The sequence below is a fragment of the Aspergillus flavus genome, chromosome 2 (assembly GCF_009017415.1).
Source record: "Aspergillus flavus chromosome 2, complete sequence".
Classification (NCBI taxonomy): Eukaryota; Fungi; Ascomycota; class Eurotiomycetes; order Eurotiales; family Aspergillaceae; genus Aspergillus; species Aspergillus flavus.
In genome coordinates, this window is record NC_092409.1 from 1,969,234 (window position 1) to 1,991,211 (window position 21,978).

A 21,978-nucleotide genomic window follows, 5' to 3' on the forward strand; every position below is an offset into this window, starting at 1 on the left:
TGCAATAAATTCCTTGTTCAGTTAAGTGTCTAGGTATGCTTACCACACTGCTTGGCGGTAGATTGGGAGTTGGAGATTCGAAAACGCTATGCGCAACCTCTGGCGTCAGAGACTGGTGAGTTCCCAGATGCGGAATCTATTCATGCTCGCATGATCCCTATATGCTACGAAGAGTCAATTGTCAGTGGCGCGGGACTACCCTGCGCTGAGTTCATGGCCATTGCCACGGAAACTTTTGTGAAGGAAGTTTTATCTGTCGTATTCTCCCGTACGAGGTCTAACGGACCATCTGGCACTATCAATGGTATGATGATGCGCAAGTATCGTCAGCAGCTTGAAAGGGAAGAATTGGCTTTCACACGCGGGGAGATTGTGAAAGATGGCGCAACGGGTTTGTTACCTGTCGAGGCCAAAGAAGCAAGTATTAGAAAGCCCCTCGGGGTCAGAGACCTCCGTTTGGCTTTAGAGCTTGGTGGGGGAGTTCTCAGTCATATGCCACTGATTGTGGATCAAATAATGGGCGGTTACCTTGAGGATGAGCTTGAAACGGACAAGCAAGACCGAGCTGACGATGTGGCGGATATTCCCAAGGATAGTATGAAGCTAAATAAGTCGGCGGATACAATGGAGGTTGATGATGATGGGGAGATTGTATGGGAAGGTGCCACAATGGCAGACCGAGAACAGCTCGGGTCTTTATTGGACGAGTGCTTATCCATGGCCTCTTGATCCTTCTTCTCCTTCTTTCTTCCTCGCTTTCTTTCCATCATGTTTTTCATTATAATTCCGGACCTCCTCTTCCTCTTTGATTCTCCCTTCCTTTTTGTGTTCTCTATGACTTATTGTCAGTCTGTGATCCTATGCGACCAAAGCAGTGGCATTTCGACCTGGTAGGATCTAAAGGCGTACTTGGAGTATGAGGGGAACTTCTTACTGGTGTGACATTGTCTACTTCTATTTGGCATGGAGTTCAAGCGTTCGATTCGTCTTCTATTTCTCTTCGGTCTCGTTGAGCTTCTTTCCCTTTCCAGCTTGGCGCGTTTGAGGACCTGGGTTCATATGGGTCTTCCTCGAGAACTCAGACATGGTAGTTCTCGAGTGCCACGCGCATAGTATATGCTTCAAACAGTCGCCACAGGGCCCCATTTTTGGTTAGATACATCGTCTACTATGGTTCAAATCAGAAACACAAAAACGAAAGAAGAGGACAAAGGTTTCTGGATGTGCGGCAAACTCGTTCGATACCCACTACTTGGTTTACTATTTCTTTTCCGTCTCTTTGCGGTATACCTGAACGGCAGTTGTGACCTATATATACTCTGAGAGCCATGAAGGCAATTCGGCATACTGCGCATACACTGTTGCTGGCTTGCTCGCATTTACTCCGTATACTATTCCCCCTTCGTTCCATCTAACCACTATCTTTCTTGTCTCGGTGAATTATGTGGCACTAGAGACATGTTAGTCTTTACTGTTTCCTCCTATCAGAACCCGTTTACTCATATTCTTAATCCTAAGACTCGCTGGTACATTCTCTCGTTTCTCTAACCAACCCCAAAACTTTACAACATTTAAGTATATAGATTACAAGCCAATGTGGGATAAAACTATGCAAGAGTGTTGATTACCTACACAAGTCGCTCGGCAACCATCTTCAAAATCTCCTCGGTCGACTTGTGCGCGTTAGCAGGATTTTTAGCCACCGATTGCCAGACTTCGCCATGTTTGGGCTCTGTAGAGATGCACTTCGATACCACATCTGCCCGCTTCTCCTCTGTTCCATGCTGCAATAGGAACTTGTAATACCAAGCCCAACCGTCCCCTAAATCGCTGTCGGACACAATCGCCTTTTCAAACCATGTCATTGCTTTCTCCAGTCGACGCTCTCCCCAGAAAATCCTAGCCACTGTAATGAATAATATCGGGTCATTATCAACCTTCTTGATAGCCTCCAAGCTGCGAGCCTTGCGTTGTGCCCGCGGTTCGAGATGCCAGATACTCTCACTCCATAACAATCCAGATGTTGGAACTTCCTGCAATGCCTTTGCCATCAAGATCTTAGCTTGGGCGATATTGTTTGCACGCCGTTCAACACGAACACTTTCTGTCCACAGTTCAGCACTCTTAGGAACAGCAAGCCGAGCTCTGTCAAGAACAGAGCGAGCCTTGACGACAGCACCAGCCTTTTCTTCCAGTCTTGAAGCCAACAGCCACAACGGAACCGATCTGGAACACGCACGAGTACCTGTTCCATACGCCTCCCGGGCTTGCGGGTACTTATTCTGGGATTCATAGATTTGACCCTTCATCATCCAAAGCTTGTCCGCCTTCGGGTATAGTTGAAGGCCCTGATTTACTAGGTCTAGCGCCTCATCTGCATTACCCAGTTGTCGCTCAAAGGCGACACTTTTCACCCAAACACGGTCTGTTCCGGCTTCCCGACGAGCAGTCGCAAGGAGCTCTCTAGCCTGGTCTGTTTGCCGGGCGTCGGCCTCGAGCTTAACAGCAGCAAGCCAAATATCCTCGTTATTGGGATTCTGGTTAAAAGCGCGTCCCAGTACTCGTCTGGCCTCATCGATTTCTCCAGTTTGCCATTTCTCTTTCGCAAGGAGCAGCCATAGCTCTTCACTCTGTGGGCAAGCTTCCACAGCCTTCTCAAGGACTTGCCATAACGCTTCCTTCGTACCATGATTACGTTCAAGGTCTGCAGCTGCAAGCCAAATAGATCTGCGGTTCACAAACACGCGCAACGCATAGGCATAGATGGCTCTCGCAGTCTCGTATTTGCCCCTGGCAATACTGGCCTTTGCATCATCCATCCAGATGTCTTTCCTATCATCGTCTTCATCCAGACCCCATCCTAAAGTCTCCCGGATAATCGCCCCGCAAGTAAGAATAGCTCCCTCCTCTTCACAATTCTCAGCTTCTGCTATCCACTCCTCCCTCTTAAGCATAGCGTTCTCTCTGGCGAGGGACTGTACAGCCCTCTTCATCACATTCACCTTATTGAATGTCCCCATCTGCTCCTGCAGTCGTGAAGCAGCAATCCATATCTCGTAGCTCGTAGGGACAGCTTTCCTAGCAGCGTTCAAGACCTTTTGGGCGTTCTCAGGTGTCTCAAGCCGGGCAAGGGCAAGCCACAACTCCACAGACAATGGTATCATTTCAACTGCCTTTGCGAGAAGGAGGCGTGCATCTACAGGGTCTTCTTCCAAGTTGACAGCTTCTTTCCAAATGACAACTGATTGAGGAATGTGGAGAATGGCCTGTCTCAGAACGTTTTTCTTTGCACGAGGCTCAGATTCCAACCTCATAGCCTCAATCCAGAGTCTTGTAGAGCGATCATTATTCTGAATGGCATTTGCAGCGATTACCTTCGCATTATGACCTTCATTGAGTCGAATATTCTCAAGCCATGCGTCTTCACTTTTCGGACACAGCTCACATCCCTTGGCGATGCAGTTTCTAGCAGCCACAATTCTACCAGCAAGCTCCTCCAGACGAGCAAGTGCAATCCACCCAGGTGCGTGCTTTGGATTAGTCCTCGTCACAGATTCTAGCAAAACGCGAACTCGTTTGATATCGCCTATCTCCACTTCACCAGCTTTTAGCTCGGACTGCGTGAGACTCGTGAGATAACCCTTTGGGTCAATGCTAGTGGCACTTCCAGAAGCCGAATCCCCAGATGAACTTATAGCTGCTTGGTCAAGCTTGACTTTAAGGGCCTTGTCACGAGCAGCACTGATATCCGCAAAATTGGTGATTGTCCCGTCCACTCCTTCCCCCTGAATGTCGGTATGAGCACCGTCATCTGTAACAGTAGTCTCGAATTGGGTAGAGTCTCTTGCACTGGCGAGAACACTATCTGGTACTGCGTAAAATCGTTGTCGGAGGTTCTGTTTCGCTCTTCTATTCTTGCCTGTAAGATCTCCAACTTCAGGGAGATTGGCCCAGTCGTCTTCGGAGACGGAGGCCAATGAGCGCTTTAAATCGGCGAACTGTTGTTGGATTTTCGGGTTTTTCCGTTCGTAGTCTTCTCGTTCTTGACGTTCCCGGATTTCCCTATAGTTGGCGAAGGAATCAAGTCGGTCTTCTATCCAGACAACCGGGGGTGAACCCGATGAACAAATCGCACCATCAAAGAGGTGAACGGGGGGAGTGAGGGAAAGGGAGAGTACCAACCTTCTTGCTTTCCGGCGCTTGTCCATCTTCTCATCTACCTCTCTGTATATCCGGTCTGCTTCGTCATCTTCTTGATCGAACTGTCCGTATGCGAAAAGCCCAACTTCATTGTCCGGATCCTGGAAACGTTCATCGTCCTCTTCTTCCTCAGCCTTGTCTTCTTTGCCACCTTTCTCACGCCCTGCGCCATATGCTGTCGGAGGCGCTGCACCAAGCAGCTGTGCCCTCTTTGCGAGCGCTGCTTGAATCTGCTCCGGCGTGGGACCTTCACGCGCAGGCCCTAGGTCCGAACGAGTGGTGAAGCCAGTCGCACCTCTACCGAGACCTGCAACATAGTTTTCGGGGGCCGGCTGGCTCAAAAAGTCCTTCCGCCCGGAGGCCATCTTGACCAAAGATACGGAGCAAGACTGGGCGACTTTAAGTAAGCTTAAGTGTACCAAGATTCTGAGGTAGCAGGAAGTTGTTTCATGCTTTCAAGAGGCAATGAGCGCAAGAACATTGTCCCGCTCCCGTGTTTATCTTATCGCAGTACCCTAACCAAACGTAGTTACAGTATCATATATCTAAGACCTGCCACTGCGTACTACTCTATGGATCCTCGAACACTAGTGGAATTCATAGGTCGTAGGAGCAGGGCACCGTGCGCTATATTCTTGCAATATTCCAAGTCCAATTCGTCTTGTAGGTCGATACTTATATTAGTCATGTGCCATACACCTAGAACGTCCTACGTCTAAACAGTGCTTCCTTTGCGCGCCTAATGGCTTAGTTGCACTGGCAGGATCTCACACGCCAACATCTCGCCAACTAAATAGCCGGACTAATCATTGTGTTGCCTACTCTTCGCACCACGGCTTTTGCCCATCACAAAGCCTGTCGGTAGGCTATAGAGTAGACACCTTCAATGTGCACTATGAGTCAGGGTAGATCACCTGCTGACGGCACGCATGAGATTCCTCAAGCGGCCTCCCCTCTCCCAGTCAACCCGAATGTTGTTCCAGTTTGTTCCCAACCTTCCATAGCCTTTCGGGAAATCCCAAGTGGCAGATCTAGTAGAGACCAATGGCGGGGCATGATATAGGGCATGAGAACAGATACCCTACTCTAGGCTGGGCCATCTACAGATCATGAGGTGGACACACAAAGAACGTACGCAACACGGGGATGGTGATAGAGTGGAGCCGACAGGACCACCGAGCTTGATGAAAGCGGAAATGCGCTTTCTTCCTCACCCCCACCTTTCCTCTTTTTTTCTCCCCCTTCTTCTCCTTCCTCCTCTTTAGCACGCGCGCATACAGGCGGTTGAGATGCGCGAGGAAGCCGGAAGCAGCAGGGGTCGGCAGACATTTACGAGCTTCGCAGAGGAAAGTACGAGCCTATGCGACGGGTACCCTTTCAAGAGTTGTTGTGGGTTTTCCACTACAATGGCTTCCTGTTCAGCCTGTATTTATGCCCAGGGGGGAAGGACCCAGACGGTTTTCTTTGTCACAGGGTAAAGGGCTTAGTGTATGCTTATTAGAGCTCAACTTCTTCACTGCAACCCATTATCGGGGGATGGGTCACCAGTGGAACGAAGATGAGCCCGAGAGTCTTGAAACAGGCTTTGCCAAATGAATGCTTCGCTCAACAGGAGTTCAATATCTTGCTCCGTCCAGTCTTTGGTTGGGAGGGCTTGCAAAAACATCATGACTTCCTGTTCTCACTTAGCACGGGCCTCCGTATCATGATTGCCCTTAGTTAATGCACTTACCTGGAAATCCATCTTTACCAACTGGTCCGACCATTTGACTAGAAAGGCCGCACACACATAAAGGTGAAATCGTGAAAAGCCCTGCTCCTCGGCCTTCAATACAAAATTAGCACGTTTCGCCTATATACAAGATTAGGGTAGCGAACCATGTACGTATCCCACATGCGTATGGTGTTCTGGACGCTCATTTCACGCATGAGCAAGCAGTTCATCCATCGGAAACTAAATTGCATGAATTCAACACCTTCATTCTCCAAATGTTTCGCGAGAGTAGCGTCAATGCGCATAGTTAAATCACGCAGTGCTCTAACCTGCCGGTGTATACCAGGCTGAGCATATATATAATTGTCCTGAATGCCGTCAAGGAGCTTCGTAAGACACCAGAATGTATCCGCTTCGACCGCGTCCAGCACGCTCTTGGGCAATTGACCCGGATCCATCCCTTCTTCTACATTGAGATCCGTAACATAGACACCTAGGAAAACTTGCCAAAAAGGCGTGGCGAGATCATTGATCCCTTGCACATAGCCGCTGGCTGGGTGTCGAATGGCCCAAACATAAAGAATCCTTTCTAGCGAGCGTTGAGTAGCCTCATAGCCGTAGAGTTGAATATGTGGACAAGTGCGAGGGACATCTATACTGATTTGATGCCATATTGCCTCGTCCAGCCCTCTGCCACGCCCTGTTGTCGAAGCAGTAGGGTTACCAGCACCTGTGGTGCTGCCGCGCTCGAAAGCCTGGCGAACGCCATCTAAATATTCCTTGCGCTTCCTTTCCAGAGTCGAAATACGTCGTTCACAATTCGTAGGGAGATAGCCTAGGAGAAGTTGCCAGGTCATTGCCCGTACTTCATCGGGGACTCCTGACCATGCCAGGTTTCTTAATTCTGTTAAAGGAACCGTGCTTGTCTGCAAAAGGCGTTTAAACTTGTTGATTCTCGAAATGCGGCTCGAGTATTGGTCCATTTCTTTTGGAGTTGCACTCTTGGGGGGCGGAGCATGGTCAATAAGATTCAAAGCGTTCGCAGGATCTAGTGAGGGTTAGCCACCTGTAAGCTTCGGCAGCTTAAATCGCATCCGTTACCTCTTAAAATATCTTTATACTGAGGCCGAAGTATTTTCCCTTCCCCCTTTCTAGCTGTTGGGTACATAGGGACACCTCGTTCCTCTGCAATATCCGAGCTGTTGGCACGCTGCCTACTGTTCCCTAGACCAACACTAAGGGCCGAGGCACTGCCTCCAATTCGACCTCCTGGGTCAACAATCCGGGATGGGAGAGGGTCGACATTCTGCTTCGGCTTCTTCCGCATGCTAGTAATGCTGGGAAGCCCAAACTCGTCCTCATCATCATCATAAACAATGTCTTCATCTTCCTCGTCTTCTTCGTCTTCCATTTGATCGCGACTCCATGAATCGACTCCTTGGTTTATTATACTGGTGTACGATCTACGAGGAGAGGCAGACCATGATGCAGGCTGATGGGAGGATGGCGAGAAGTTCTGAGGATTGGTAGACGATGATCGGGGCGGTGTCCGCGGGCGCGTATGTTGTTGCGATATACCTCTGCCAGACACTATGTTAGTCCAATGTATATTGAGCTGTTAAGAATTAAGACACATGGGCGAACTAAAGCTCACTTCAAGATATTTGCGTGAGAATATGAAGAGCCAACAACGGTACTTTGATCATTGGGTTTGGGGGGGCCGTGGTTCTGGGAAACTGATCTTCCCTTCCAGAAGGGCGACCCCGTTCTCCTTTGAAGAGAGATTAGCAAGGAATTGGTAGCAGAAGAGAGACACAGTAGAGTGCGTAGCCAATTGAACAGGGTTATCTTGCACCAGTAGGGTTGCACATACTCAGTACGGTCTAATGCATTGGGAGCGGGGAGCTATATCAGCTGCTAGAACGAGGTGAAACATGGGGCTATGAGGTACGAACCAAGTTGGACCATCTCCTATAACAGTGAGACAAGTAGTTCGGGTTAGCTCTTTGCCGCATTGGTTTGAGGAATATTCTCTAGATACACCTACCTGCGGCTGGGGCTTTCTAGTAGCCATTGCGTGACGCCACTGGTGTGCGGAGTGTCATTCAGAATGGGGGGAAAGTAAAAAAAGAAGGGGGGCGGGGGGAGGAAAGAGAGACATGAGGTTAATTAGTTGCGGGGTGCTTTGTGGCACCATGATGCTGTTTTAAGCCTTAGTAGTGTAAGTAGGAGACTAGCCAAGCCAAGACGAATTAACACATTGTACAAATAGCTAGATATTGGCATATTCTTCGTTGGTAATTCATACTATGTACAAAGGCTTTCTTTTTTTTTTTTTTTTTTTTCCCTTTCTTAGTAATGAATAGAAGAAGAAGAAGAAGAACATTGTTGGTGAAGAAGCAATCAAAAACTAATTTATGTTTTAAGATAGTATGTAAGTTGCCTAGGGACCTTTGAGGTAGCTAGTACTGTGTGTATGTATGTACATAACTTATGTATGTGTACTGTATGTATGGAGAAGAAATTAATACCTAGGTAGGTGAAATGAAATGAAATGGATTTATTACGGACTCTCAGGTTCGCGCGGTCAGCGGCTAACTTAAACTTGACTAACTCCTCTCCGTCACTCTTTCTCTCTCCTCATGCCAACCTCCGACGTAAACCACACACACCTCTTCCTTCCTTTTGCTCTGCTATTGTTCCTCTCTCACCCCTCTCCTGCCAAACTTCCCAATTCACCTCATATTTCCTCTCCTCACTTCTGTCGGCTAATTGGTAGTGAGAAGGAATCTCGCTTCACCACTAAGGATTCTGCTCCATCCCTAATCGAACTGATTCAATCGACTTCATTCTAGTGCAGCCAATCGGCTTTTCGCTTACGTTGCTTTTTATTACTAAATCACCATGACCGAGCCAGAGGATGTTGAAGAAGACCTGTTTGCAGATCTGTATGGTGCTTCACTTTGCCGGAATTTATCCCACAAGAACTTGTCTAATGTCTTGACAGGTACGATGCGGATGAGACTGCGACCCAACCAACTTCAACCGTTGAAGCTTCGATTACTTCGGAGCCTACAGCTTCGGTCCTCCCGACTCAGTCGGCTGGCCTTCCTGCGACTCATGTCTCCGAAGCCTCCCATATCGAAACGGAAGACATCCGCGGTGTACACCAACAGCTTCTACAGGATGGAGCTCACCAACATGGCACAGGCAATTTAGATTCTGGATTCGCCAATACTATCACTCCTATGTCGGGGGAAACGGAGCATCATGGAACCGGGATCAAAGAAGATGGGTAAGTAATAGCTTCTTTTGCTAGGGATGTTTTAAAGTTTTTATATGCTTGTTGAGGATTGGAACGCACGCTCGTATTGGCTTGGCCATCTACTTGTGTCACACGATTTGCCCTTGGATTACTCTCTGGCCATTTGGAAGCGATGACATATTGAAGGGCCCACAGTGCCCTTTTCTGCTTATTTTTATCACTTTATCGCTCTGTATAAGGATGAGCTCCAGTGAGCTGGCGAAGGCGATGGTGGCTATGCTGATATCGCAAGTTCGTGGGAGGGCTTATACACATGTGACTGCTTGGTACAGTGGAGAAAGTGATCAAATTCTTCGGCCTGCATTCAGGTCTTTCTCCAATGGAAAACCAAACATACTTGCTAGAGAAAACAAGAATATGGCCAATCTTCGATAGAGAGTCTTTAGACCCTCGTCAGGCTTAGCTATGGAGAGCATTCTGGTGGGGACAAATTCTACCTCTGGCATCTTGAGGGACAAAGTGGGGATACATATCAACGGCACAACGTCGATGTGACAATTGCGGAAAGACAAACTTCGAACCCCTGTCTCTACGGGCCATTGTCGCGAGCGACTATAGTATAGCTGATGCTATATAGCTTCTTGTCGAGTTATCTTGATAGTGCAGAGGAGAACAGAACAAGAGTAGGTGCCTTGGCTTTGTGGTTGCGAACAGTTTACCTAGCTTCGGACTATTAGACAGGCAGAGATTCCTTGGTCAGAGAAGAAAAAGAGAGAAAGAGAAACAATTGACTTATTCCGCCTGAGATGCTTCAACTTGTGGCCTTTGCTATCACCACCGCATACCTCCCAGACCCCGAGGAATTGTCTTACGTTTGACCTGCAGTCCACTGGATCGCTTAGTAAACCAGTGGATTATTGACTAGAGGTTGATTGTCACCATGAGCCTTCCAACCAGTCGCAGCCCCCGTCAGTGTATGTGTACGTCACAGACTGACGAAACATCCTGAAGCGACCATGAAGAAAGAAGAAGAGAAAAAAAAAAAAAAAAAAAAAAAAAAAAGCAGACAGAAAGAGACAAAACAAAAGAAAAAGAAATGCTCCCCTACGCGTTGCTTCCATTGGTTTCTTCCGCTTCTCGAGTGAAGTTAGTGCCTGTCAATATGGTATCGAATCTCAGTTCATAAGCTCTTACATCGCAATAGCCGTCCGTCAACAATGCTGTCCTTGTTCTCAGAGGGCACAGAGCCAGCCTGCCAACAGCCAAGATCGAAGCCCTGCTTGCCTCTTTCTTCTTGTTTATTTCTTTTTCCTTCTCTCATCTCCTATGTCTTTTCTATCTATCTCTCTCTTTACTGTTGGTAACTGAGACTGAGACACTCATACTAATACTACTTGCGTTGTATAGGAAGATGTTTATTGGCGGTCTCAACTGGGAAACAACTGACCGTATGTACCTCCAAGACCCGTTGGTAGTAATCCCGCACAGCCGTCAGCAATCTAACTTAGCGATTAGAATCTCTAAAGGACTACTTTTCCCAGTTCGGAGAGGTACAGGAATGCACCGTGATGCGGGACAGCGCTACAGGGCGCTCTAGGGGTTTTGGTTTTTTAACTTTTAGAGACCCTAAGACCGTCAATACTGTCATGGTCAAGGAGCATTACTTGGATGGAAAAATCGTGAGTTATACATCCCATATCCTTAAAGTTCTGAGACAAAGCGAGGCTTATATGGTTTTAAGATCGATCCGAAGCGTGCAATCCCTCGTGACGAACAAGAAAAGACAAGCAAAATCTTCGTTGGTGGCGTCAGCCAAGAAGCTAACGAGCAAGACTTCAAACAATTTTTTATGCAATTCGGTCGTGTGGTCGATGCTACTTTGATGATTGATAAAGACACTGGTCGGCCTCGCGGCTTTGGCTTTGTGACGTTTGACAGCGAAGCTGCCGTTGAAGCGGCACTATCGCGTCCTTTAGAGATACTGGGTAAACCTATTGAGGTCAAGAAAGCTCAACCACGTGGTAATTTGCGGGATGAAGAGGATCGCAGGAACCGCCGTGGTAGAGACGGTTTCCGTGAGGGAGCTCAAATTGGCAGCGATGGTTCTCAACAACAAGGCTCTCAAGGACCGGCCGGTATGCCTGGTGGCTTGACTCCACAGATGATGGCGCAGTATTGGCAAAGGATGCAGCAATATTTCGCTTTAATGCAGCAACAGATGGCCGTTGCCGCTCAGGGTCAAGGCATGGGCGCAATGGGCATGGGTGGAATGAACCCAGCTATGATGCAACAAATGCAGATGAAGCAGATGCAACAGATGCAAATGGGCAATAGTCAACAACAGGGAAGCATGAGTCCTCCATCTCAAAGTCAGACGCCTCAAATGCAGAATATGATGAATTCCACCATGATGCAGCAGATGCAGCAGATGCAAAACCAAGGTCAAGGAGGACAGATGGGGAATGCTATCAACATAGGGAGCAGTAGTCCCGGAAACGTGAGCATGAGTGGAAATTATTCAGGACCTCGGGGAGGCCCAGGCTACAACGCCCATGAGCAGATTGCTTTTGAACAACAAAAGTATGAACAGCAGCAGGCTCGTCGGGCCATGGAAAACCGGGCGTTCTCTCCCTATCAACAGGGCGGTCCAACTTCCTGGGAAGGTATGTACGATGAAGTACCCCAGCCCAACATCCCCACGGGACCGCAAGCCATGAATCGAGCTGGCAGTATGGGACGTGGTATGTATTGGTAGAATTCGAATCGTCCGCTTGTTAAATACTCGTATACCATCCGACTGCTAACTCCGTTTCAGGACCGACGCCGCAGCCTCAGAGTGCCGCACCAGCCAACGCTCCAACTGGGCCCAAAAATGCTGGAAAACCTGGAGCCAATTACCGAGGTGGAGGTCGTGGAGGCCATCGTGGCTTTCATCCTTATGCTCGTGGCTAAACTGATGCGCTTCTTCTACTCGGATGTTGACATTCTGGCCTTCCTCTTTGTGTGGGGGTTAAACCATTCGGCAGCAACTTCTCAGTTACCTGATCTTCTTTTCAAATTTTTGCTTTTGTAAGTGGCGGCAGACCATGATGCCGTGTGTTGAGCTAAGGGTCTTCCGAAATTGGTGATGTGTCTAATGTACTTATTCAACGATGCTGCTCTTGTCTCCTTTATGAACATGCTGTCGACTGCCTGCTTAATCCTTCCCTAAAAAAAGAAAGAGAGGGGGAGAGAGAGCGAAAGAATAGAAAGGAAGACACGTAAAGAGAAATAACAAGTGTAAGATCGTCGCTGTCAATATCGAGAGATGGAGGACACTTGGTATTGTAATGTGAGCCTATGCCATCTATGCCGGTTAGTGGACAGCCAATATGCACTTGGGATTAGAAACAGAAATGAAAAAAATAACATAGAAGGGAGGCTATAATTCATGAAACTATAGGACGCAACTTGTTACTAAAACTACCATAAAGTCCACCTCACTATAATGCACCATTGGTATGTTCATGCCTTGGAAGGTGTGCCAGCTACAGGATCTCCCTTTATTTTGACGCTGACAATTAATCCTTCGTCTGTGTCCGAATACAAGCAGGCCCAGCTATTTATCTATAGAAGATCACTAGAGATATGCCTAATGTAATGTTATTGTCTTACTAAGGCTCGGGTGTCTTATAAGAGTAATGCAATTATTGGTTGGTTGTGACAAAATGTGAGGCTGATATCGACACGTATTGAAGCGTATATATGCGAAAATTGGGTGGGGGCAAACATGGTACATACAGCGAAGGAGTAACATCAAATCCGCTAAATTCAGTTGTCTGGCAAGAAGAATTTTCTATAGACACAGGGAAATGGAGGGTGGGGAGTGAAAGAAAGATGGTTAAGAATTGAATAAGGAATATTGCAGAAGGCGGTGTATCATGAATTGCTTCCATGACCTAATGGCTCAATAGGCGAAGCCATAACCTGGAGCGGTAGGTTTACGACCATCCGGGGAACCACGACTATCACGGGTATGCCGGCTTTCTCGACTGAGACTTCGACCATGTTGACTTTCATGATAGCCAGGAGGATCCACCAAACGGTCTGTGCTTCCTGTAGGGCTTGATCGTGACTTCGAATCGTAGTGGTCCCGATAGGGTTCGTAAGGGCCGGTGAAATTAAACTTGCTCATCTCTGTGTACTCTTTTCGGGGTGGATTCTCCATAAGAAGCGACTCCCGCGCATCCAAAGGAGTCAAATCATCGATATCACGGTTCATTTTTTCTGAGTAAAACGCCGGTTGTTAGCATACCGAATAGTCCAAAAAGCTCTTTCAACTTACTGGCTTCTCTTCTCCGTTTCGCATGGGGGTTTTCTCGGACACAAAGAATGATAGCGTTAGCGGCAATGAGGATGGCCAAGATGCCTGTGAGGGCGGATTGCACAACGATAAGGACAATACCCGTCACAGTCTTGGTAGTCTGCGAAAGACCAAGCTCCTCAACAAAGATCAACACACAAGCAACGGACAATACACGGACCACCTGGATGCTGATATTGATCCACTGGCTCGACTTTGCAACATATGGCCGGTACCATAGCAGAAGTGCTAGCATAAGAGCTTCAACAATGAGTTGACCCGCGGACTGAACGAGGCCATGACCATTGCCCGCAGCGATGATTACACCCTTGACAAACATGTACACGATCGCAGGGACGAAGAGCCACCAGTAATCCTTTTTGTAGTTGTCGTAGAAAAGACTGTACTTCCGCCAGGTCTCTGTATCCTCGTACAAGCCAGAGGCATCACCTTGAGATGCTTTATATTTACGAGCCACATACCAGATTCGGAGACCAAAAAAAAGCAGGACACCGGTAAATATGACAAGCGTGACAACGGCCAATACTTTCGCGGCCCACGAATCTCCACCGGTGAGCTGGTAGACGCAATACAAGACCCAAATCCCATAGAGAAGAAGAATCAGGTTGGTAATAGTCCTGGCCAACAAACCCCAGTAGTCCTTGCGAAAATTCGTGAGCTTTGCAGGGAATGATCCATACAACGCCCATAACTCAAGGATAACTTTAAGCAGTAAAATGCCCACCGTAATAGCAGCTATAACAATAGCGAATATCAGCAGGCATGTCATAAATATGTTCGCTTGAGGGATGGTAAGCTGTTCCGCCCAAGCCTCTATACCAGAGACAACCTTTTTGACTGTGTCATCACTAGCCTCGCCAGATGTCGAATTCGCACTATAAGAAGTTGAAACATCACGTATACCCAAGTCAGCAGCGCCTATAATTAAATTGAATCCTCGCTTGACTTTAGAACTTGTGTCCGTCGACGAGCCATTTGAAAACTCGAGTGTAGCATTGCGAAGGAAGTCGTAACTGTTCTCTGTGAGGTTTCCGCCGGTCGACTTTCGGAAGTTATCGATAGACTGCTGCATTTGACCCCACGGGATTAAACCGGTGCTAAAGGCAAAATTCTTCGTGAAGCTGCGATACACTGTTGGGTAGTTGACACTGAGCATGCCGTTTGTAGCCATGCTATGGAACCATCCCATGACATCACCAAACCCCGGACTAGAAGAGACTGCCCCGGGATGACCGGCAGCACCTATGATAGACAGACCACTCATTGCCAGAGCGGCACCTGCTACACCGGCGGCTGCATAAGTGACGCTTGGCATTTGCGCCGACTTTCCGTTCGACAACTGTGTTTCAATGCAAGCAACTTCGTGGATATCATCCTTGGACTTCAGCTCCAGTTTTACTTGCCCATCCAAATCGGGTATGGCAAAAGCAATCGCGGGAATCTGGCTAGCAAAGGATTCTGGAATTTCTTGCGAACCAGTCGCTTGAAAGACGCCGGAAGGGACTTCATCGAGAAAAAATAAGTCAGTGTCATAGGCAAAAGAGTTTCCGTTTTGATCAAACTTACCAGGACAAAGTTCCTCGACATGATTCTCCGAGCCACAAGGGTCGAATGACTTGCTATATATTTCATTGCCGTATGCATAAACCGACAGAGATGCGGTAACGTTCTGCTGTTTTTCATTTGTTCCGGCCACATCGAAGACTACCACTCTAGTGGAACGCGTGTAAGTGACGTCCAACTTTTGCACTTGTATTTCTGCGCCTGTCAGACAGGTTGAAATGCCATTTGTGCTAAGCGTGTCCGCTGCGAGGACGTGCACGGGGGACAGGCCCAAGGCAATTAAGGTAAAATGTGATATAGGAACCCGCATTTCGGCAAGAACAATCTTTTCTAATACTTAAGTTCAAGTGCCAACATCAAACGTGTTGTTCAGGTGTCGGTTGCTCACAAGCACGGAATCCCAATTCGAAAGTTCTTCGGTTCGATAGGCGATCGAGACGAATTTCTGAAGGCGATTAAATGATTAAAGATGGTGCAAACTCCAAGTGATCGAGCTGATAGCAACCGGACCGGCCGAGAATCAGAAATACCACAGGGTCAACCCGTGTAGAATAGAAACAATCGTATATAGAACTATTTTGAAGAAAGCAATCCCAACGCGAAGATGAAGAGCATCAAAAGACAGGGAAAAGGATTGGGGAGAAGGAGGGGAAGGTTGAGCGAAAAAAGTTGAGGCTTTCAAAAGAGAGGCATACGCAAGGAAAGCGTTAGGACCACTCAGTCCTCTCGCTCACTCCGTCTATTGTAGCTCACCTTTCCTCGGCCTCAAAAGACACGGCAGGGGAAGGGAAGAGCTGTATGGACTATGAGGAGAAAGAGTGAAGGAAAATGGATTGTAAGAAACAATAGCAGCTCGCGAGTGAGTTCAGAAAAAGGAGTCGCAAGGGAGCGTATGAAGTGAAAGAGAGGCAAAACAGACGAAAAGAGACAAGAAGCAGCGCAAAATTAGCAATACGATTTGTATGCCAAACGAGCGATGATGGAGAAGGAGAGTAGAAGGAGGGGAGGATATGCAAATCAATCAGTCGATCAGTGATAGAAGAGAAGCCATCTTCAGGGTGTCTGGCTGGATCGGTACAGTACAGGTATACGCACAGTGCGGGCCAATCTCCCTACCGAATAGCTGGCACCAGAACTAACTAGTAAAAAGTGGTACCCGTTACCGTACCGAGAATGCCTAATAATAATTAACAGGGCAGCATCAAGTGGTTAGTTCTTCGTCGTAGGGTTCGAGACTCCGACACCTTGCCCCTGAATTGTCTCAAGATTTGTCCCACCAAGGCCATTGATTGGCCCAGTGCCCGGCTCAGAACGGCCCAAGAATGGCACCGTCTGGAGCCGTCTAGACTCTAGACCTCTTTATGGGGCCACTGATATGCTGGCATCACAGTACTCAAGGTAAATAAAGGTAATTTTACATAGTACGTACTGCTTTTGTACGTACTATGTCAAAGAGATTCCAACATTTCCAGCGCGCGGATAGCTGACTTTTCCCATTCTTTTTTTTTTAAAAAATCTTCATATCTGTATGATCCATTTATAGATATTTTTCAAATAACCTAGAACTTCACCTTCTACCATAACTTATGATACATTACTGCGTATTTGTTACACATTAGTGGAGTTTTTAGTTCAAACATTAAAACAAAAAAGAGGAGAGGGAGAAGCAGAGAGATCAGATCTCAAGATGATGTACATATATACATTATAACCATACTCCGTACTGTACTACTAACAAGTTGATAAACAGGAGCCCTTAATGAAGTTTGAAAGAAAAGACAGAAAAAAAAAAAAGGAAAATGAAAATGAAAATTACCCACACGACTACTCAGCGCACACTTCCACTGACCACCCGCCACAGGAGACCGGCTACGCCACAGATAACGTTACTGATGTCAATAATACCGATATATCGTCTGTACTCTGTATAGAGTACTAGGATTTTCTTTTTCTTTGTCTTCTTTCCCTGGCGTAAAAGGGGGTACAACTTTAGAGCAAAAGTCTGAAATGCCGCTGCTTTTAATTCAAAAGGCTCTACTAGATGGACATGATCTTGTTTGTAGAGTTAATTCCCATATGCAATTATTCATCATTGCCATTCCTCTCTCCTTCAGAAATAAATTAGAAGGGGATGCCAAACGGATTGAGGTGGGGGGGGATGGGCTGGAGCCTGGAGCTCCAAGCAATCAAACTGCGTCAGTGGGCTAGCATGTGTCAGGTTAGCTTCTGAAGTATGGATGGATGGCATTGGCACTGGATATGAGTACTGTAAACACCTCGTGCTCTGTACTGAAATGTATACCACAGAGCTTACCCAGCTAAGCGAGTCTCTTTCCCGCCATTATACTCCGTAAACTAAAGACTGGTGTCGATTGGGTTTGTTATCTATTTTGCTCCCTAATTCTTTTGTGCTCCTGGACAGTTCCGTCACCTGCACCGTCTAGCTCCCTGAATCTCACACAGCATACGAGGCTACAAGGACGGGCCAAACTACTACGCAGTTAGTGCTAAATCAAGATGGTAACCGCAATCTATCGTTGAATATAGCGATCATAGAAGATCCCACAAGAACAAATTTCCTAATCACTAGCTGTCACTTGCTCGGTAGTCTTGAAATAAGCATCTGGCTTCAGGATTTAACCCCACCTCTAGAAGAAACTGGTAGAGCTGGTTCTTAGCATCGAAACATTGGCTTAGAAATCCTATGTCGCGTTGTACGGAGTATATATTGCGGATATATATAGGTGGTATCTATGGCCAACATAATACTACTCTTACCTACGGGCAGGAGACCAGTAAACTAGTGCCTCTATTAGGTCCTAGTACTCGATAGGCAGTCACCGCAGGTAAGCTAGTAGCTTCACATATTAAGCAATTGTATAAGGTAATATGCGGCTGTTTCGTCCTCCCCGGTAGCACCTATGTATGTATATTGAGCTCCCTTCATAGTCAATTAAAGGTTCTGGCTGAACGCCATTTTGCATTGTCCTACAACTGTAACAACGCTAGAAAGTGAAATACACATGTACAAAAAATACTGTAGCGTATATAGTTCACTCACGTAAGCGAGATTAACAATACTGTTGCACGTTGGGTTTTTGCTTCAAAGATAGAAAAATAGTCGTCGCCCACCCCGGCGACCTTAGCAGGCTTCCTCTATGAGCACAACGGAACGGAAGGTGGCACCAACTTTCAGAGGGACTAATGTTGTTGACCCTTCAGGTGTCCACACCACCCAACTTGGAACATGAAACATTATCGTGGATAGGTAACCGAAAGGCTTCCCTACCGGCGCTGGATGGCATGGCAGAAACACCTGAGATAGAGAGAAACGGCGGTAATTAAACGATTCCACACGCCCGTTTATCTCCATGGAATGGGGAAATGCGCCATACAGAGATAAGAACGGTGATGTCTCTGCTCGAGTGGGATATATCGAGGTCCACTAATTTGATCTCGCTCAGGAACACCAATCTCACCGAAGTATATCCATAATGTAAGGTGGTGCCGCGAGCGACAAGTATGTCATAGTAAGGATGAGATTATCCAAGACCCCCGATGAGTGGGCCTGGTAGGTTGTAGTGAATATTCATTTACGTCCTTGCTTCTCTTGCATTTCCCGCATCGCCGCTCTAGCACTCCGGCTGCCTCCCAGCTTAGGACCCCGCGATGCCTCAGCTTTCGCGGTCTTGGGGTTTTTCACTCGCGTCACCCGACGACGTGACTGAATGGCATCAAGGAAGTCTCTTCGAAACTGTTCAGCGACTCTGTCATCAGCAGCTTGGTCGTCTCCTGCTGCCGCTGTTTCATGATCTGGTTCCTCATATACATCAACTACAAGAAATGTGATTTTAGTTGTTAGAGCTAGACCACGCCCGATGGGATCACAGGAAGGGATGGAGTGCTTACGTTTGCTTTCGCGCAGAACTTCTTCTACGAGTCTGTCTCTCTCCACATCCTCACTGGTTCGTCGTTTCTGACGACGCCATAGTCCCTCATCCTTTCCCATCGGAGCTGCTTTGAAGAAAGAGCCGCCATGATTGAGATGCTCATATTCATCGTCTCTTGCTAACTTTCTTGTAGCTGCCTCCGTCCGTGCGATATTATGTAGCTTGGTCTCCTGGCCAAGATCAATCTCGTGGAGTTTACCTAAAGACGCTGGTTCACGTTGAGGAAGGACGGTTGTGGACGGCGCAGAATCGGATTCGCCCACCAAAGGGCCATCTGAATCATCTGTCGGGACAGTGTGCTGGTGTCGCTTAGCCATTTCGGTCTCTATATAAGCCATCCTTATCTTGTTAGTCTCCATTACAGACAATACGGGCCACAGAAGAGGGTATGATGCAAGATCGTACATATGTCTGTCAACATCCACCGTCTGCCCAGTATGTGCTGTAAATCGGTCACACATAGCTTGGATTCTCTGCGCCTCGAGATCCTCCGCTGGTTCCGTAGATACGATAGCTTGTTTATCGTTGTTTGCCAACTGTCGTGAGGTAGTAGAAAATCCAATGCCACCCTTGCGAAAGCGATGAAGACGTCGTAGGCGAGCAAGATCAGTAGGGTGCACGGTATCATTGTCTGCTTGGGACTGAGCGGGGGTGGTAGGATCCGAGTCCCCGTCATCCCTTCGATTTTCAATGCGGAAATCTTCTAGCGTGTCCTCAGGGCGACGTCGCAAGAACTTTCTTCTCTTTACCGGTCGGAAGAGAGTCTCCGGGTTCGAGGTAGGATTAGTGTCCATCATCGTTGTGACTCCAAGGGAGATATGGTGTATGATATCTATCTAGGGAGAGAACAGACTGGCAGTCCAGTGGATAGAAGAGAGAATTCAAGTAGAATACAAGTCCCCTGCTATAGAAACGTACGTACATGAGAGGTGAACCCGTAGCTCTTTCGTAGCAGTACAGAGTGGTGTAGGTGATGAAGTACGCCCGCCCAGGCCTTTTAAGTTTAGTTCCCGCACCGCAAAACACACCCGCCCTCTATAAATCACCTCCATCACTACCCACGCTTTTAGCCTCCCTGATCACAGAGTTGCCGCGCTAGCCTTACCCAGAACTATTTACCCCTCTCTAGCTGTCGTCGCCGAACCGCTGGGTCATTTCGCTACTGTTCGAATTGCCGTGCTTCTCTTTTAATTCCGCCATGAACCCATCCATTCCACCTTCGACTGCTGAATACGGTGGAGGTATGTCATCTCTCGAAAATGCATCGTGCAGTGAAGAGCTTTCCTATATGCATACTACCACATAGATTACATCCTTTTCGGAGCAGAGCAGAAACTGACAGCTCGCTACGTACAGATGAGGTTTCAGCTATCGTACTTGATCCTGGGTTTTCGACAACGCGCGCCGGCTTTGCAGGCGAAGACACGCCGAAGTCCCTGATCCCAACATACTATGGGAAATACACCTCCGAGGGACAGGACAGGCTGATCTTCAGTGATGACGTCTTTGTCACCCCGCGCCCTAGCTTGTCCGTCCACAACCCAATGGGCCGAGATGGAATTGTGGAGGATTGGGACATGGCAGAGAAAGTGTGGGAGTATTCTTTTACGTCGCGCCTCACGGGCCCTAGACCGGGAAATCCATTCCAAAATGGTCTGAACGATATTGCTGATGGAGAGCTTCCCACAGAGATGGAGGGAGTGGAAACTGAGGAAAAGCCTCTCGCGGACAGTCCGCTCTTGATGTCTGAATGTGGCTGGAACCCTACAAAAGCGCGTGAAAAGACCATCGAGATCGCGATGGAAAAATGGGGAACACCGGCTTTCTATTTGGCAAAAAACGGCGTTCTGGCAGCGTATGTACCTACCCTTCGCCCTAAGCCGTCCGGCATACTCTGCTGCTGACACTTTAGTGCTCCTTCAGCTTCGCATCCGGGAAAGCTTCTGCCCTTGTTGTTGACGTCGGTGCTTCTAATATCTCCGTAACCCCAGTGCACGATGGGATGGTTTTAAAACGTGGGGTTCAGCATTCCCCTCTAGGCGGCGACTACATTTCATCACAAATCCGCGCTCTTTTCAAGGCTAACACACCACAACCTATTACCATCACCCCTCATTACCTCATTTCCTCGAAAACTGCTGTCGACGCAGGTCAACCTTCGCAGGCAAAGTACAAGACTTTCCCACCTGGAAAGGCACCGGACGCTTCATACCGCACTCTGCTTGAAGAGCGAACCCTTTCCGAGTTCAAAGAGTGCGTGGTCCAGGTGTGGCCTGGACCCAACAAGCTCTCTGCAACGGGCCCGAGTGGGGTCTCGAACGAGGAAGTGGCTAAAAGCAACCCTGGACGGCCATTCGAGTTCCCAGACGGTTACAACCAAGTATTCGGTCTTGATCGCTATAGAGTGGTGGAGTCCTTATTCGATGCAAAAGCTGCTATCCCAGACACGGAGTCGCCATTCCCCGCTCCAACACAGGCTCAGACTGTGCCTGAGCTAATCAAGAACGCACTCAACGGGGTTGACGTTGACATCCGCCCGCATTTATTAGCTAATGTCGTCGTAACGGGTGCATCCAGCTTACTCCATGGCTTCACCGACCGCCTCAACCAAGAACTTATGCAGACTTACCCAGGACCACGGGTTAGGATCTCCGCGCCAGGCAACACGGCCGAGCGCAAATTCGGGTCTTGGATTGGAGGAAGTATCCTTGCTAGCTTGGGAACTTTCCATCAAATGTGGATTTCGAAGAAGGAATACGAAGAACATGGCCCGACTATCGTCGAGAAGCGCTGCAAGTAACCTTCGGTCTGTCCTGCTTTTCCCATGCTATCCTGCTATGCCCGTGGTTCGCTAGTTGGATTTTTGTAGTTTTGTGATCTGAATTTCTTCATTTCTCTAATTTGATTTCTTTATTTCTTGCTT

The 21,978-nt window shown here is 47.8% G+C and overlaps 7 protein-coding genes across 7 annotated transcripts; 3 read left to right on the plus strand and 4 right to left on the minus strand.

Annotated features, from left to right (window-relative positions):
- Positions 1–1,628: 1,628 nt before the first annotated feature.
- F9C07_2277229 (putative mRNA splicing factor) lies at positions 1,629–4,565 on the minus strand (the record flags this gene model as incomplete). The annotated part of the gene is made up of 2 exons (XM_071510234.1): positions 1,629–4,062; positions 4,183–4,565. The coding sequence occupies 2 exons, from the start codon at positions 4,563–4,565 to the stop codon at positions 1,629–1,631; spliced, it is 2,817 nt and encodes a 938-aa protein (XP_071363675.1).
- Positions 4,566–5,713: 1,148 nt separating this feature from the next.
- Positions 5,714–8,062, minus strand: F9C07_2079283 (Ypt/Rab-specific GTPase-activating protein; the record flags this gene model as incomplete). Its single annotated transcript, XM_071508846.1, has 6 exons — positions 7,870–8,062; positions 7,569–7,797; positions 7,016–7,494; positions 6,079–6,962; positions 5,933–6,025; positions 5,714–5,875 (listed from the first exon to the last, which is right to left on the minus strand). Exons 1-6 carry the CDS (start codon positions 7,880–7,882, stop codon positions 5,714–5,716), a joined length of 1,860 nt encoding a protein of 619 aa, XP_071363676.1. The 5' UTR covers positions 7,883–8,062.
- A 756-nt stretch (positions 8,063–8,818) lies between these two features.
- On the plus strand, positions 8,819–9,213 carry F9C07_10080 (uncharacterized protein; the record flags this gene model as incomplete). Its single annotated transcript, XM_071507336.1, has 2 exons — positions 8,819–8,862; positions 8,922–9,213. The coding sequence occupies 2 exons, from the start codon at positions 8,819–8,821 to the stop codon at positions 9,211–9,213; spliced, it is 336 nt and encodes a 111-aa protein (XP_071363677.1).
- Positions 9,214–10,590: 1,377 nt separating this feature from the next.
- Positions 10,591–12,575, plus strand: F9C07_10081 (uncharacterized protein; the record flags this gene model as incomplete). The annotated part of the gene is made up of 4 exons (XM_041289453.2): positions 10,591–10,627; positions 10,695–10,858; positions 10,921–11,920; positions 11,995–12,575. The coding sequence occupies 4 exons, from the start codon at positions 10,591–10,593 to the stop codon at positions 12,129–12,131; spliced, it is 1,338 nt and encodes a 445-aa protein (XP_041142495.2). The 3' UTR covers positions 12,132–12,575.
- Positions 12,576–13,125: 550 nt separating this feature from the next.
- Positions 13,126–15,415, minus strand: F9C07_10082 (DUF907 domain protein; the record flags this gene model as incomplete). The annotated part of the gene is made up of 3 exons (XM_041289467.1): positions 13,126–13,445; positions 13,504–15,045; positions 15,109–15,415. The coding sequence occupies 3 exons, from the start codon at positions 15,413–15,415 to the stop codon at positions 13,126–13,128; spliced, it is 2,169 nt and encodes a 722-aa protein (XP_041142496.1).
- Positions 15,416–18,694: 3,279 nt separating this feature from the next.
- F9C07_10083 (hepatocellular carcinoma-associated antigen 59-domain-containing protein) lies at positions 18,695–19,852 on the minus strand (the record flags this gene model as incomplete). Its single annotated transcript, XM_071507337.1, has 2 exons — positions 18,695–18,939; positions 19,015–19,852. 2 exons carry the CDS (start codon positions 19,850–19,852, stop codon positions 18,695–18,697), a joined length of 1,083 nt encoding a protein of 360 aa, XP_071363678.1.
- A 401-nt stretch (positions 19,853–20,253) lies between these two features.
- F9C07_2225472 (actin-related protein Arp4p/Act3p) lies at positions 20,254–21,855 on the plus strand (the record flags this gene model as incomplete). Its single annotated transcript, XM_041289491.1, has 3 exons — positions 20,254–20,296; positions 20,412–20,910; positions 20,979–21,855. The coding sequence occupies 3 exons, from the start codon at positions 20,254–20,256 to the stop codon at positions 21,853–21,855; spliced, it is 1,419 nt and encodes a 472-aa protein (XP_041142498.1).
- Positions 21,856–21,978: the final 123 nt, after the last annotated feature.